The sequence below is a fragment of the Saccopteryx leptura genome, chromosome 1, assembly GCF_036850995.1.
Source record: "Saccopteryx leptura isolate mSacLep1 chromosome 1, mSacLep1_pri_phased_curated, whole genome shotgun sequence".
In the NCBI taxonomy this organism is placed as follows: Eukaryota; Metazoa; Chordata; class Mammalia; order Chiroptera; family Emballonuridae; genus Saccopteryx; species Saccopteryx leptura.
This window is the reverse complement of record NC_089503.1, coordinates 268,378,091-268,395,175: the sequence shown is the minus strand read 5'-3', so window position 1 is coordinate 268,395,175 and position 17,085 is coordinate 268,378,091. Positions and strand designations below refer to the sequence as shown.

The 17,085-nt window shown below is 44.5% G+C and overlaps 1 protein-coding gene across 6 annotated transcripts in view; it reads left to right on the top strand.

The window, feature by feature from the left end:
* HNRNPM (heterogeneous nuclear ribonucleoprotein M) overlaps nucleotides 1-15,484 on the top strand; it is a 51,970-nt gene extending 36,486 nt beyond the window's left edge. For 2 of the 6 annotated variants that reach the window (XM_066352269.1, XM_066352259.1), the window contains 7 exons: nucleotides 162-206; nucleotides 674-751; nucleotides 4,054-4,152; nucleotides 8,644-8,697; nucleotides 10,655-11,457; nucleotides 12,847-12,898; nucleotides 15,061-15,484. In XM_066352269.1, coding sequence (XP_066208366.1) covers nucleotides 162-206; nucleotides 674-751; nucleotides 4,054-4,152; nucleotides 8,644-8,697; nucleotides 10,655-11,457; nucleotides 12,847-12,898; nucleotides 15,061-15,224 — 1,295 coding nt within the window. In that variant the 3' untranslated portion in view covers nucleotides 15,225-15,484. The remainder of the gene's footprint in view (nucleotides 1-161; nucleotides 207-673; nucleotides 752-4,053; nucleotides 4,153-8,643; nucleotides 8,698-10,654; nucleotides 11,458-12,846; nucleotides 12,899-15,060) is intronic. The other 4 variants (XM_066352293.1, XM_066352291.1, XM_066352286.1 and 1 more) reach the window with 2 other exon arrangements.
* The last annotated feature ends 1,601 nt before the right edge of the window (nucleotides 15,485-17,085 follow it).

Below are 17,085 nucleotides of genomic sequence, written 5' to 3'. Positions count from 1 at the left end.
ATGGTAGAGCACCCCTCCCCCCTTTCCTTGACAATTAAAATATATCTGTAATCAGGAATATTTATAAATTTGCTAGTTTAGAATTTTCTGTGGTTTTTTTTTAGGTTCAAATGTTACTGCTTTTATATAATTTTAGTTTGCATTGACTTTTTCTTTTTAAGGAATGGGAATGGAAGGCATAGGATTTGGAATAAATAAAATGGGAGGTAAGAAATTTAAAATGAAGTGCAAATGTAATTGATTTTAGGGATGGTTTTCTCTCTTTTTTCCTCTCTCTTTCTCTTGGGCCTTGCATGAAATTCTCACTTCTGTTTCCAAAAAGGTTGAGTCTCAAAATTACATAATTACTTTCACCTGTCAACCTTTCCAATGGGTATCTTGGCTTTTGGTTCTGGTTTTCTCACTTACTGGCTCTGTGACCTTGGGCAAAAAACTTCATCTCTTTGGGCATCTCTTTGCTTGTCTATTCATGGAGGGGGTGGATCAGATCAGCTTTTTGAGGGTGCTGATTTTTAAGCAAGGGCACTAGTTTTTTTTTTCCTGAAAGTCCATAAACTTGGTAAGTTCCTTGCAGAAAATGTCCAAAGATGAAAATTTGTGAGAAGAGTTTTCTTTTCCTGATCAGTCTAAGCAGTCTTCTAGGGATGGTGCTGAAACATGAATTCTCTTTCAGGCATGGAAGGACCCTTTGGTGGTGGTATGGAAAACATGGGTCGATTTGGATCTGGGATGAACATGGGCAGAATAAACGGTAAGACAAGTGTTCCTTTCCTGCTTGCTCTTACCCTTTGCTGGCTGTTGATTCTTGGGTGACCTTTAGGCAGCAGAACCATTTTTAATTAATGATTCTCTCCTACTTTTCTACTGAATGTCTTTAAATTGCCTTAAATATCAGAAAGTCTTAAGTTTGTATTTCAGAAGTTAGACTTAATGTTAGGTGTTTATTTTCTTAGTCACTAAACTCTTGAGATGTCCTATGTTCTGAATCTTCCCCAGTAGTCATCCAATAAAATTTTAAAGCTTCCCTTTTGCCTACAGCACTAGCAGACACCTGTGCTTATGTTTTACACATTAAAATGGTCTCTTAAGTTTAAGGGATTGGTTTTTTTGGGTTTTTTTTTTTTTTTGATGAAGTTCATGTCTTCCTTGAAGTGCTGGATTGATAAGTTTTTGATTATCTGCTCTGATGACTCTTGAGTTGTGAGCAGAGGCATTAATTTAGTTTTTACATGATGCAAATTTTTGTGTACTGTTCAAATCTACAGGCCTTCCTTAAATATAATATTAATTATAATGGCAATGTGTTATTTCATTTAGTCCTTTTAAGAACCACATGATGTATTTCATCAGAAACTGAGGCCCAGAGAGTGACTTGCCTAAGGTCAGTCACATTGGACACAGGCTGTTTGACTCTTAATGTGCTGCAATCTTGCCTGTTAGAATTGCCCCCAGCACTGGCATTACCTCCTCCATCAGCAGCAGGGCTATTGAGTGTGCCATGAGAAACCTGCCGTCTTTCTAAAATCCTCTGGGTGTTGGTGAACTCTTTGACCCCACATGTGGAAGTAGTGCTTACTTTATACATATAAACTTCCTTGTAATGGAAAGTCATTAAGGATTTGGGGTTAAACCTTTCTTTGCTGGTCTGTAGTCATGGATAATGTGGAGATTGTATAGAACAAGTTTACCTTACTAGAATAGGCGTGATAAAATATTTCTGATGAATAAACTGTTACTCATGGGGTGCCTTGTTCCAGATGATGGGGAAAGATGTAGGAAGGTCCTGCCCGTGAGTTAGTAAAGGGACAAAGGTCTGTGTTGCTTGTGACTTGTGTGTGCATGGGATTTTCAAGGTAAATGAGAAATGGAGAAATTTAGCTTGATAAAGTGTTTACTCAGAACAGATTAGTCCTTAGAAAGATGATTTGGGTTGTTATTCTAAGTGGACTTGGTGTGATTTAGATGTAGATGGATACAGGGTGAGGGCTGTGCTGAGCCATGTGGACAAAATCCTTTGTGACCTGGCAGCTGAAATGCAGTATTTGCATTTTTGAGCCTGATAATTAATTAGAGGTTTAGAGTGCTGATTCTTTTGGAGAGTCACAGTGGAGGATGTGTTGTTAGGTTGTGTTCCTAGATGTTCTGAAATGTAGCTACTCAGAGACCTCCTCCATTTTCTACAGTAGAGAACAGGGACATTCTTAAATTTGAACTGTGTTCTGACTGGGATCTACTAGAGTGCTTGGGTGCTGAGTCCAAGGAAAGTTTTAATCACTGGAAAAAAATTAAAGATGTTTCAGATTTAATTTAATGTTTAGTTGATGACCATAATACATGTATTATGGTCATGGGTGCTGATAGCATTAGACTGATTAGAAATTAATCATATTCTTGGGGCCAATCAGTCAACCAGTGGATGTCAAATCTTGATAGAATGGATGTAAAAAGATCACATATCAAATTATGACTGATTTGATGCACTATTTGACAGTGGAAAAAAATCTGTCAAGTACAGTGGAGTTCACATGGTTTCCTGAACGCGATGGCCTGCTGACAGTTGGGAAGATGAGTTCTGAGGCCTTTGCTAGTTCATTAAAGCATGTATATGACCCCTTATCTGAAGAGGGTTGGGTGCTGCTTTCTTGACTGGCTTATGATAAGGATTAAAGAAATGCAGCAGAGCTCCATTTGTTACAGTGCCACTCTGGGATTTCTGTCCTGCCTACCAGAAACAGGCTCTTACAAGTTACATACATTTCCAGCAGATAGTATGCCACCAATCTATGGGATTCAGTTGGGTTGATTCAAACTATGACATCCACCATTGCCAAAATCTGCTGCATTTCCTTATTAAATTAAGCTTCATTCCTTTCTAAGCCAGCCTCCTTCCACAGCTCTAATAGACTTTGTTTACTTTGTTGAAGACCATCTAGAAGTAAGGCCACTGCTCCTCCTGCAGAGACAAGGGCCTTATCTCAGAAAACTGTGCTCTTCTTTAGAATATATTACTAGCTCAGTATCTATACTGACAGCAGTTACCAGGGACATTAGTTTCTTGTCCCAGTGGGTGGAATTTGAGGCATAAAATCTTTGAGTTTTGTTTGGTTTGGTTTTTATGGATTTTAGAAAGGGGATGATGAGAGAGAGAGACAGGAACATGGATCTATTTCTGTATGTGACCTGACCAGGGATCGGGAACAGAACCACAAACTGTGCCTCCCAGTGACACTGTAACCAAACCAAGCAATCTGGCCAGGGCAAGACCTTTGTTTTTATAAACTATTATAAAATATTACAAAAACTCCTGTTGTTAGCATAGGAAAAAAAAATAACAAAGTTACCCCAACTCCATTATGTAGATGGAAGCACTCCAGTTGTTGGTTTAGCAGTCTGGTTATAAGCAGGTGTATTTCTGCGTATATTCCAATGGCTTGTGCTTCTGTATTAGATCACAGACTTTTATGTTAGGGTTAGATTTTAGCTTAGACCTTGTCCCTTACCAGGCATGTGACCTTCGTCAAGTTATGAAGTCATTTGAGCCTCAGCTTCTTTGTAAAGGAATATTGATGGTGGAGGGTAATGTATGTGTGTGCACGCATGTGTGTGCTGGTTGTGAGGATTCCATGAAATAGTAGCACACATAAAGCCCTTGCCAGGGCAAGGGATGTGGCCAGTGCCTCAGAGATGATGCCTGTTGCTGCTCCTGCAGCTGATCTTTGACTCAGCGTGCTCTGCCGCCCCCCGCCAGTTACTGCAGTAGCAGGTGCTTGATGTGCCCGTGTGTGTGGCTGTGATAGAAGTTGTAAATTAGTCCTCCTTCACGGACTAAGGTAGGTTGTTTTCAGGGATTCATTTGAGATGACCTTCCCCTTCCACTTCCCCTTCCTTTCTTCCCTTTTTTAAGGAATAAAGGGTGAATGTTGGTTTCCTATAGGAAAACTAAGTGTGTTGACTTGGTGGTGGCTGCCATGTGTCAATAAGAGATTTTTGTTTTGTTAATGTCTGAAATATTAGTATTCCTGGAAAGGCCTAGGGTAATATTTTTTTTCACAGAGATGGAACGTGGCATGGGTGGAGGATTTGAGAGAGACTTTGCCAGAAACGAGATGGGAATGTCTCGAAGCTTTGGAGAGCCGCTTGGCAGAGGAATGGGTAAGAAGGCCTCATGGGCCCTGTGCTAGTAGGGTCTGCCCCTGTGGGTACAGGTGCACCCTGGTATTGGAGGTTCTTTCTTAGGCGAAGTCTTCAGGTTTTCTTTAGTCTTTTAAAAAATTGTATGTTTTTTAGACCTAGATAAAAACTTTTGGTCCTTGAATTTTTTATTGCTATCCATACATAGCACTATTTTCAGTCTTTTCAGGTGGTTTCTTTCTCCATGTTGGTATGAGATGTTTGCTTGGCTGTGGGAGTTAAAACTGCTGCACTTTCGTAACTCTGGCTCTTTAGTCCTGGTAGGTGTTGTCAAGGACTGACCTGCCAAATGGAGGCTTGGGTCTCCTTGGTCCAGGATGCCTCTCCAGTAAGCAAGGATGGCATGGTGTACTTTTTTGATGCCTTTGAAAGAGAGCTTGATGAACTAGAGAAGTGTTATAGCGTTGGAAGTCTTTGAGTATTGGGTCTGTCTAAATGCAGGAGAAACTCTTTTTAGTTTTAGTTAGATTGCAAAGCAGTTTCTTTACTTTTACATTTCAACTTAATTCTCCTTCATTAGTGTGTTTGCAAGGAGAGTATCCTTTCTTGGGCTCAAAGGTTCGTTTTTCTGAAAGGTGATTTTGGATTTCCTCCAGCTCTGTGTCCTGTCATGCATCTTCACCTGCTTCTCACCTATGCAGATAAAAGCCTGCTAGATTACAGCCCCAGAGCGTGCTCAGCCTCTATTTTTATGGGACATCATGGGGTAGATGTGAGGATTTTAAGCTTTTTGGTTCTAGGCTTGTTGTTGTTTGAGATAGACAGGGAGGGGGGAGAGGAGAGAGATGAGAACCATCAATTCATAGTTGCTTCACTTTATTTATTGATTGATTGCTTCTCATATGTGCCTTGACCTGGGGTCTCAATCCGAGTCAATGGCCCCTTGCTCAAGCCAGTGACCTTGAACTTCAAGCTAGTGACATTAGGATCATATTGATGATCCTGCACCCAAGCTGATAAACCTGTGCTTAAGATGGCAAACCTGTAATCTAGCTCTTGACCTCGAGGTTTCGAACCACAACCCTCAGTGTCCTGGGCCTACGCTTAGTCCACTGCACCACCACCAGTCAGGCTGGGTCCAGTTTGTGTGAGCTGAGTTGTATTAGAATTTATGGAGGCCGTAGGAATTACCATTCAGTTAATTGGTGAGACATGCTTAACCAGATGGTAGCACAGTGGATAGAGCGTCAGACTGGGACGCTGAAGACCCAGATTCGAAACCCCGAGCTCACCAGCTTGAGCCCACGGTCACTGGCTTGAGCAAGGGGTCACTCAGTTGGTTGTAGCCCCCTGGTCAAGGCACATTTGAGAAAGCAATCAATGAACAACTAAGGTGCCGCAACCAAGAATTGATGCTTTTTATCTCTCTCCCTTCCTGTCTGTCTGTCACTCTCTCTGTCTGTCAGTCTCTGTCACACACACACACACACAAATTATGATGTTATTGGTAAGACATTATCTCTACGACCCCTGTCGTCTTTATGTTCTTCATGAAGATCAGAAACTACTGGCAACTTTCCCTTGGAGTAGACACTTGTTAGAGACTTTGGTTTTACCTTTTCTTGACTATGATTAGGTAACTTATGTGACTTCCTTGGATTTTACTAGGCTGGTAGTAAAGGTTTTTTTCTTTTCCTGTACTTGCTTGATATAACTGGATTTATTCTAGATTGTTCCAGAGCTTTAGAATTTAGGAGTGAGTTCATAATCTGTATGTGACTAGATCAGTTAAAAGTATCTTATTGCCGTGACTAGATTTTTTTATGTGTTAATGAATGAGCATTTTAAAAAGTGTTTTGAAATTTATTGTCATATAGCTACAAATATCAATTTGTGGCAAGCTATGGTGAAAAGAACAAGGTGGCACACGACTTGGCTCCCATGGGCACTTTTTTCTGCTCCTGAGCCCTTAATTTTTTGCTGCTCATTGGTACGTCTCTGTGATGCTGTCAGCCTCCTTCTGGTTTCTGTAGTTGCGCTGTCGATCTGCTAAGGCAACAGGAAACTTGTCCTGTCCTGATCTGTATAAAAACATCATCTGCAGGGCTGTTCTCCTGCTGCTTTGGTACCTTCTCTCTGATTGAGCCTGTTGTCGTCTTCTCCAGAAACCTCCCAAAGTGACCATGGACAAGAAGAGCAAGGGGTTTGTTCTGGAATTCCTTGCTACTACTTGTCATCATACCCAATTAGTAAAAAGGTCTTCCTATCAAATAAAATAATTTGTTAGGTTTTTAAAGTAGTTACCTGGATTAGTTTTCCAGAATCTTTTTGTTTGTTTGTTTTTAGAGAGCAACAGTAACATTGAGCTACCCCTGTTCCAACCAACTGAGTTATCTGGCCAGGACCTTTTTTTTTTTTTTTTTTTTTTTAAGATTTAGTTTTATTTATTTTAGAGGTGGGGGGTGAGAGTAATAAGGGGGGAGGAGCAGGAAGCATCAAATCCCATATGTGCCTTGACCAGGCAAGCCTGGAGTTTCAAACCAGTGACCTCAGCATTCCAGGTCAAGGCTTTATCCACTGCGCCACCACAGGTCAGGGCCCACCCCACTCTTATTTTTTAAGAGCTAGAGGAAAGGGGAGAGAGGGGTGGGGGAAAGGAAATATTCATTTGTTATTCCACTCAGCTGTGCATTTATTGGCTGCTTCTTGTGTGTGCCCTGACTGGGGCTTGAACCTACAACTGGGGCTGTTGTTTTGGGACAATGCTCTTAACCAACTGAGCTAGCTGGCCGGGGCCCAGAATCAGTTCTTGATTTTATTTTCTGTGTTGTTGATTTGACGGTTTAATCATTTTGGTGCTTTTTTTTGTAGTGTCTTTCATACTCAGTGTCCCTTTTCTCCTGTCAAGGCAGTAGGTCTTTGCCCTTGTTTGTGCAAACAACTGTACTTGGTGCTACAGGGATGTCGATAGATACGTGGTCCTTGACCTGAAGGACCCGGGGCTGTAAGTGTAGCTAAGGGGACAGTGCTGAAAGTGGTTCAAGTTAGCACTGGAGGTTGGTACATCAGAGTGGCCTGTTAAGGGACTTAGGGAAGTTGTTGATTCCCAGGCTCTCAGCAGCCATGTAAGTCACATACAAACGTAATGGTTTTCTCTGTGTTCAGATTGGGAAAAGCAGTGCCCTAGACAGCTTATAGAAGCATGCTGCTCAGAGAGCCCTGGATCTGAACAGAAGATGTGGTTTAAGCTGGAGGGGTTGGTGTGCAAGAGGTTCAGCATAGGTGCATAGGTAGAGGGTGTCCTAGCAGATAGAGGGTTGGACAGCATCAGATGCAGAGGCTTGGAGGTGAGGGTCTGCCTGTGATGGGAACAGATTCAAGTTGGGAGTCAGAGCAGGGTGGCCTGTGAATGAAAGCCCATGAAAAGAATGAGGCCTTTCTCTTTAAATCAGTGGTGGAGCCTTTGTGAAGACTTTTGATGGGAATGGTTTGATCTAAGCTCTGTTTTAGGAAAATGAGACTAGGTCTGGGCCTGCTAAGCAGGATCTTTACAAATGAATAAGTCCTGTACTGGCTTGCAGGTTGGATGGAGGTCTTAATTCCTTGGTATACTTTCTCACCTTATTCCTTTAGTGGGGAGTTGCAGTACTAGAAACTGTCATGGGGTAGGCTTTAATCTCTGTGCTATTTTGATGTGATCTGTGGCTGTTGTCCATTACTGAGCACACTTCAAGACTAGGTGGAGAGTGGGATGGTACAAGTTTCTTCTACATAATGAAAGACTAAGAAGAAACTCTTAAAAGTAATCACTAATGATAGCATTTGACAAACTAAAGAGGTTTGGAGGAACTGTCAGCAAATAAGCAACTGTACTTTATGTCTTGAACAGCTGAGTGTATTGGGGTTTTTATTTCCCTGAGGCTTTATCTGTCACCTAGCACCATCACAACAGCTCTTTCCAAGCAGGGCTGGTGGACTCAGCTTGCTGAAGTTCTTCAATGCACAGCTTGTTAAGTAGGTCATAGTTTCCAGCACTGCATGCAGTTGCTGCTGGTGTGCAGGGGTTTGGGGGCTGTAAATGCAGCTACAGCTTTAGTTTGCTTTGGTACAACACTGAAATGTTGATGGATCTGGTGGGTGAGTGCAAGCTTTAGTCTATGGGTACTGAGGGTCTGGGACCAGCTTTTAGAAAAACTGCCACCGGCCCCATTCTTGGTTTGACTTTACAAATTCAGTTCATGGTGTGCACTGGCTCCTATGTCTGCTGGGTACATTCCCAGGTGGCCCTACCAACTGGGCCTTACTCTGGAGATAACATGGGCTCCTTGCATCGTGACCCATCGTCAAGGATTCTGCAATTTTCCAGTAAAATGGTTTTGTCTGTGTGTGTATTTCTTCCCCTCCTTTCCTTTTTACCTTTCTTAATTAGTAGTATTCCTCTGAAATTTGTAATAAACTTTTATTACCATAGAGAAATTTGGCTAATTTTTTTTTTCTTCCTGATTTTCTTAGAAATCCTAAGTAATGCACTGAAGAGAGGAGAGATCATTGCAAAGCAGGGAGGAGGTAGGAAACACTTAGTTTTGCTGTTTTGATTTTTAGACTAGGCTGTATTACCAAGGGGTAGTAAAGTCATGTAGTAGTGAAAAGTGTGGGCTCTAAAATAGACTGCCTGGGGTGGGAGCCAGCTTCTGCATAGCTGTGTGACATTTGGCAACTTACTGAACCTCTCTGATTTTATACTGTAAAATGAGGATGTAATAGTACCTACTACCTCATAGGATTGTTATGAAAAGTAAATGAATTAATACATAGAAAAGAGTATATGCCTAAGTGCTATGTGAACTATGTTAGCTATCGTCATAAAATGTTCATATAATTTGGGGGCTTTCTTCTTTCCATTTCTATAAAATTGTAAATTCCTAGAAGTAAATATTTTACCTGATTATAAAAATATGCCACCTAATACATAGAAAAATGCTTATTTAAAATATATGCATGTACACATAAAAAACTCAGAAAATTATAAAAAAAGAGTATCTGAAATTTCACTGCCCAGTGATGAATGCTGTAAACATATTGGAATATATCCTTCCATTAAAACACTTTTAAAAATGGGTACTTAAAACTAAATGTACTTTTTTCAGCCCAATTTGTCCTCATGGCTCTGAGCATCTTGGCATTTCCTTGGTGACTCTACTTGCTGGCACTTTCTGTGGTGGGCTGATTGTGAACTGCAGGCACCATTTCTTCCTAGATCTCTGCTGCTGTTGGTGTCTGGGTGGCAGTCAGCCTCATCTGACCCATCAGGCATACAACCTCCCCTACTTACCTTTTTTGTAGTTCTGAGACATTTCTGCCCTGAAAGTCTAATATTCTTAAAATTGTGCATATATTTTGCCACTTAGTGTTCTGTTATTCACCTAAGAAAATATATACAGTGAAGGGGAATGACTCATGCCAGGTCACAGTGTACTGGTCAGTTAGAGAGAATCAGTTATAGATACTGGTAAGAGTCCTCTTTTTAATTTGCATCTTGGACTGAGCTGTCAGCTCAACTGCCCATTTTCAGAAGCAGGTGGTGATGGTGATGAAGCTTGAGTGAGAGGGCCCCACAGGCTCAGCATGTAGAAAAGCAGTGGGCAGTGGCCTTGGTGGTAGAGCCAGACTCCCCTTGTCCAGAGTTGCAGGTGTCACAGGGTCACTCTGCACTGCTGACTTGACAGCATGTATCCACCTGAACTGTGGCTGTGAGGGACAGATCCTAGACCTTTTCCAGAGTCCACTCTGGTGCCTTCCACCTCTTTTCCTCCAAGCCAGCAAAGTTACACACAAGTTGATTAGTAGTTTCCCTGACAGAGTAAGGTTCCCTGGAAGTGGTTGTCTAGGTTCATTTATACACAGAGATCTATGTTGGTGTTTGTTTTCTTTACCTCTTGCTTATATGGCTGTATAATAGCTTCTCTATGCCTTGGAAATGCTAAGGAAATGCAGCCAGATTAGCCACCAGCAGGGCATCTTAGAGGGACAAGTTGGGAGAGAATAAAGATGGTGAGTGTTCTTGAATTGTCACCATGTAGTCCATTGCACCGGTGACCATTTAAGGGTGGGATTTCTGAGCCTCCTCTTTGAGAGTATGTCTCAAACTCTGGTGGTGGGAAAACTGCAGTTTTCAGGAATTGACAGCAGTATCTCACAAAGCATGTCATAGTACTAGCACTTCCAAAGTAACATGGACAACAGTGTCAACACAAGTCCTCCAAACCCACAAAAGGGTGGGTTTTTCCTTTTTTAAATTTTATTATGGAAATTTTAACTACCATAGAAGTCAGAAGAATGATGTACTTACTTACTACCTGTCTTTAACAGTTGCCAACATTTGAAGGGTGTCTAAATGATAAATTATTGTGGGACTTAGTTTCTGAATTGTGGGTGAGCTTGTGAAGTGCCCTGGCCTTTGCACCCAGATCACCTCCCTGGCACAGTCCTTCACATCTGCCTGTGTTTTGTGTTTCTCTTACAGGTGGAGGTGGAGGCAGTGTCCCTGGGATCGAGAGGATGGGCCCCGGCATTGACCGCATAGGGGGTGCTGGCATGGAGCGCATGGGCGCAGGCCTGGGCCATGGCATGGATCGTGTGGGCTCCGAGATTGAGCGCATGGGCCTGGTCATGGACCGCATGGGCTCCGTTGAGCGCATGGGCTCCGGCATCGAGCGCATGGGCCCACTGGGCCTCGACCACATGGCCTCCAGCATTGAACGGATGGGCCAGACCATGGAGCGCATTGGGTCTGGCGTGGAGCGCATGGGTGCCGGCATGGGCTTTGGCCTTGAGCGCATGGCCGCACCCATAGACCGTGTGGGCCAGACCATCGAGCGCATGGGCTCTGGTGTGGAGCGTATGGGCCCTGCCATTGACCGCATGGGCTTGAGCATGGAGCGCATGGTGCCCGCAGGCATGGGGGCTGGCCTGGAGCGCATGGGCCCCGTGATGGATCGTATGGCCAGTGGCCTGGAGCGCATGGGCGCAAACAACCTGGAGCGCATGGGCCTGGAGCGAATGGGCGCCAACAGTCTCGAGCGCATGGGCCTAGAGCGCATGGGCGCCAACAGCCTGGAACGCATGGGTCCTGCCATGGGCCCGGCCCTGGGCGCTGGAATTGAGCGCATGGGCTTGGCCATGGGTGGCGGCGGCGGTGCCAGCTTTGACCGTGCCATCGAGATGGAGCGTGGCAACTTTGGAGGAACCTTCACTGGTTCTTTTGGTGGAGCTGGAGGCCATGCTCCTGGGGTGGCCCGGAAGGCTTGCCAGATATTTGTGAGAAATGTAAGTGGATCTTGAGGAACTTCAGTGATACTCAGAGGGAGGGGTGGGGGTAGAGGAAGTTGGCAGGACTGAATCATGGCAGGTTGAAGTCAGAAGTCTTGTCCTCATAAAGGAAGCTGAGTAGCATGAAAGGCCACTTTGTCACTGTCTCAGAATTTGGTGCCGGTGGGATGAGGAAGGGATGTGAGAGCTTACAACACGGTGCAGCAAGAATGAATAGTGAGTGTTGTGAGCACACTGGGCTTCTTTGACTACTAGTTGGAACAGTGGTCTAAAGAACTCTGTAATTTTCCTGATTCCTTGGCTTGAAAAGCCACTAAACATTGGCGTGACAATACAAAAGAAAAAATGGCTGTGTCTGAAGCATCTGTACCAAAGTGACTGCCTTTAGTTACTGTTAAGTGGTTCTGTGGCCTGAAGCATAGGCAGCTGTGCATCCTGCTTTCTCTGTATGGTGTTCCCACAGACAGAGAAAGCCACAAGGCAGTGAACTTGGTGTGTTAGTTTAGAACCTCATTCCTGACCAACTTGTTTTGTTCTTTGTTAATCATGTTTGAAGGTCAACCAGTTTTTCTATAGTATGTAATAGGAAGTCGTTTTTTGTTTTTTTTAATTTAGTGAGAGGAGAAGCAGAGACAGACTCTCACATGTGCCCCAACTGGGATCCACCTGACAAGCATAGTAGGGGGCGATCCTCTGCCCATCTGGGGCTCCTGCTCAGTTGCACCCAGAGCCATTTTTTAGCACCTAAGGCGAGCCCATGGAGCCATCTTCAGTGCCCGAGGCCAACTCACTCCAGCCAATTGAGCCCTGTCTGTGGGAGAACAGAGAGAGAGAAGGGGAAGGGGTGGAGAAGCAGATGGTCACTTCTCCTGTGTGCCCTGACTGGGAATTAAAGCCATGACTGCCACATGCGGGGCTGATGCTCTACCACTGAACCAACCAGCCAGGGCTGCAATAGGCAGTCAGATAGACTCCCGCATGCGCCCGACCGGGATCCACCCGGCACGCCCACCAGGGGGCAATGCTCTGCCCATCCGGGGCGTCGCTCTGTCGCGACCAGAGCCACTCTAGTGCCTGGGGCAGAGGTCAAGGAGCCATCCCCAGCGCCCGGGCCATCTTTTGCTCCAATGGAGCCTCGGCTGCAGGAGGGGAAGAGAGAGACAGAGAGGAAGGAGAGGGAGAGGGGTGTAGAAGCAGATGGGCACCTCTCCTGTGTGCCCTGGCCGGGAATTGAACCCGGGACTTCCGCACGCCAGGCCGACACTCTACCACTGAGCCAACCAGCCAGGGCAGGAAATCTTTTAAGCCACTCTCTGAGACTGGAGATGTTTATGTGTTTGATTTGGTTGAGTCACTCACCAGTCTGTTCTTTTTTTCCACCCGCAGCTCCCATTTGATTTTACATGGAAGATGCTAAAGGACAAATTCAATGAATGTGGTAAGTGTTTGAGGAAAGCTTTATACATGCTTCCGTATGTCGTGACATCAGAAATCTTAGCTGGTTGGGGATGCATTTGAATTGATTAGTGAATTTTCCACCCTAGTCTTTTAAAATAGATGTGTGTTTGTTTGCTTGTTTGTTTGTTTAGTGAGAGGTGGGGAGATAGACTCCTACATGTGCCCCATCTGGGATCCACCTGGCAACCTCCATCTGGGGCCCATGCTCGAATCAACCGAACCACTGGTTGCAAGAGGGAAAGAGAAGCAGATGGTTGCTTCTCATGTGTGCCCTGAGACACAGATCAGGGATCAGACCTGAGACATACTCACTTTGGGCCGATATTCTATCCACTGAGCAAACCAGCCAGGGCCCTCCCTCCTAGTCTTAGCCACTTTCTATTACTCTAGGGGGCTGATAGGACTTGCCATTTTTCTGCCTATGCAAATATTTAAGTAGATTTTGTTGAGTTTCCTGTTACGTGTCAAACACTTTCACCTGTGTGTTCATTTCATCCTTAATCTTTTTTCTCCTTTTAAACAGTTTTTGAAAGGGGGTAGCGTTATTCCATTTTACAGATGAGTCAGTTAAAGTCATGTTCCCAAGGTCATAAGGCTTCTAAGTAACAGACCTGAGGACAAGATTGCTTTCCACCACAGGAACCTACTTGGGTTGTGCCTCAAAGAGCATTTGTCCAGCAGGTCCCATGGCAGGGAGAGGTGGCTTTGAAGGCTCTGGCTACGCAGTAGCTCATGTGTAGACAAAGCTGAGGGTCTGTGATTATGGTTTTCTGGCACACCAGACAACCATTTTGGAAATCTCACTTGTGGCCCAAAGGTAGGTGTTTCTGGGTGAACCCCCATCTCTCACCCCCACCACTTCTGTTCTTTTTTTTTTTTTTTTAATTTTAATTTATTTTATTTATTCATTTTAGAGAGGAAAGAGAGAGAGGAGAGAGAGAGACAGAGAGAGAAGGGGGGGAGGAGCTGGAAGCATCAACTCCCATATGTGCCTTGACCAGGCAAGCCCAGGGTTTCAAACCGGCGACCTCAGCATTTCCAGGTCGACGCTTTATCCACTGTGCCACCACAGGTCAGGCCACACTTCTGTTCTTTTAACCGTGTCAGGTGGAGACCTGGCCCTAAGCCAGAGTTTGGGTGGCTTGCTGGATTGAAACTTCCTCAGTGTTCTCATTTCCTGTTTCAGTAATGGCTCAGATTTCACAAGTGCTTGAGCCATTGCCTGCCTTCTTGCCCTCTGTCTCTACTACTCAGTTTCCACATTGTAGTGGATATTTTGAAAAGTCAGATTGGCATGCAACTCCCCTGCCTCCAGATACCTGGAGATGACCCTCAGCTGACAAGGCCAAACTCATAAGCCCCTGTACAATGTGTCCCTTCCTCTTTCATCTCCTTTCTATCTCTGAACCCTTGAGTTGTAAGTGCTCCTCTCCAGATAACAGCTTTATCAGCAAGTCTTCCTCTGGTGAACTTAACTCTATTTCAAAACATTCCCATGAGAAGCCCTCTATGATGATAACCCTTTCTCAGATTTTATGACTCTAGAGTTGTAATCCCCTAGTACTGGCTACACTGTCGTGTCCTTGGCAGTCAGTCACCGAGGTGTGGAACCTTGTCTATGGCTCTTCTCCTGTGCACTTGTTTCCATGGTGCCTGACACATAACCTGGATGCTTAATCAGTACTTGAATGAATATGTGAAAACCACTTGCTAATTCTTATACAACTTATATTTGGACAGTGCGAAGCATCATTCATCATATTGGTGAAGGCCTTATAAACGTGGTGTGGTATATGGAAAACAGCCTCTGTAAAATTGCCAATAAAGTTGGCTTCATGTAGCCCCTTTTTTCTGTTAACTGTTCTGAGTATAAAGGCCCACATTGGAAGCTGCCAGCTTATGGGGCCAGCTGGTCAGAGCATTGTCCTGTTGGCAGGAGAATGGCAGTTAGGCAGGAGGGGTATGGTAGTCAGATCCCAGTGGCTGTCGTCTGGGCACTCATGCGCCAGGTGTGAGGCCACTATCCCTTCTGATTTAGACAGCTGAAATTCACAAGTGGTTTGGACTGACGGGAGCCAATCCTTAGGCTGAGCTCTGATTTACCTGATGAGTTGTGGTCTCTTCTTCCCTCCCTGTACCCAGGCCACGTGCTGTATGCAGACATCAAGATGGAGAATGGGAAGTCCAAGGGGTGCGGTGTGGTTAAGTTTGAGTCACCAGAGGTGGCAGAGAGAGCCTGCCGGATGATGAATGGGATGAAGCTGAGTGGCCGAGAGATTGATGTTCGAATCGATAGAAATGCTTAAGCAGTTGCCTTTTTTAAAACATCGATACCAGACCTCTGAATTTGTATTTTTTCTTGTTAACCATTTTAATTTGTTGGCTGATATATAAAGATGTTTAAAAAATTCAGTTGCTTTTTGGGGTAATTTGAATTACTTTTTTAAATGACTGGGGTTCCATTTGACTGTTTGCATTGAGATTGCAATGTGCGCAATTTTTTTTGTAGTTGTGGCATCTTGTTGACATCAAATATGACTTTGATAATAAATACCAGTTCCTGAAAGCTGCTTGTCTTTTTGTGTGTGTTGTGGGGGCACCACCCAAGGTTTGGAGAGCAGGATCCACTCAGTCTCCTTTATTCCTTTGAAACTGAACACCAGGAGTTTTATCCCCATTCTTCACATGGTCTTAGACAACAGGCTGAGAAGTGGTCATCCCCGTTTTTCTCCATGGACCCTGCACTTTAGGAACTAATTATTTATGGAAACTTTATCCTGAGTGTGTTTGTTTTGTTCTTTGTTTGCAAGAGGGACAGACAAGAAGGGAGAAAGATGAGAAGTATCAATTCGTAGTTGCAGCACTTTGGTTTTTCGTTGATTGCTTTCTCATATGTGCATTGATGGGGTGGGGGGCTCCAGCCAAGCCAGTTACCCCTTGCTTGAGCCAGCGACCTTGGGCTTCAAGCCAGTAACTGTGGGGTCATATCTATGACCCCACACTCCAGCTGGCTACCCTGCACTCAAGCTGGATAAGCCCACACTCAAGCCAGCAACCTTGGGCTTTCGAACCTGGGTCCTCAGTGTCTCAGGTTTACACTTTATCCAGTGCGCCACCACCTGGTCAGGCCTGAGTGGAATTGAATTCTCTGTGCTGGTGATGGAGAACTTGGCTGTTAGCTGTCCTGGAGTCTGGGAAGTTCAAAATCAAGATGCTGGCAGATTCAGTGTCTGCTGGTGAGGGCCAGATCCTGATTCATAGACAATGCCTTCTAGCTGTAACCTCACATAGTAGAAGGGTCAGAGCTTTCTTATTTTATTTATTCATTCATTTATTTATTTATTTATTTAGAGAGGAAGGGGGAAAGGATGCCTTCATTAGTTGTTTTACTCATTCTTTGATTGTTTTCCATATGTGCCCTGACCTGGGATTGAACACACTACCTTGTCATTTCAGGATGACATTCTCAACCGAGTTAACTGGCTGGGGCCCCAAGAGCTTTCTTTTGTTTTTGTTTTTAGCGAGAGACATGGACAGACAGACAGACAGACAGGAAGGAGAGATAAGCATCAACTCATTGCAGCAACTTGGCTATTCATTGATTGCTTTCTCATGTGCCTTGACCAGGGGGCTACAGCTGAGCCAGTGACCCCTTGCTCAAACCAGCAACCATCAGGTCGTGTCTGTGATCCCGACCTCAAGCCAGCAACCTCAGGGTTTCAAACCTGGGTCCTCTGCATCCCAGTCTGATGCTCTACTCACTGCACCACCATCTGGTTGAGCCCAAAGAGCTTTCTTGAGCTTCTTTTATAAGGGCCCTAATAGACCTCATTGCTTCCTAATTTGGGCATTAGGGATTTGTATGGGGGTGGGGAAAATACTCCATCCATAGCAGCTTTTCTTTGCTGAGACAGACTAAGCAGTGTGTGTTTCTGAGCATGTTTAGTCCTGTGGAAGTTCAGGCTAAACTTGATAACCTGGGCTCCGTCAGAACTGGGTTGTCCCACCACCATCACTGTCACCAAAATGACCTCATACATAGGTCCACTTGAGTTAGATAGCTGTTTGCGTCCTATAGGGAGGGAGCAGCAGTTGCTACTTGTCCTTTTTGCTTGTGTGGGTTGGGGTCACAGTTTTGGGTGTGTTGTTTCCCTCTACAGAGCTAGC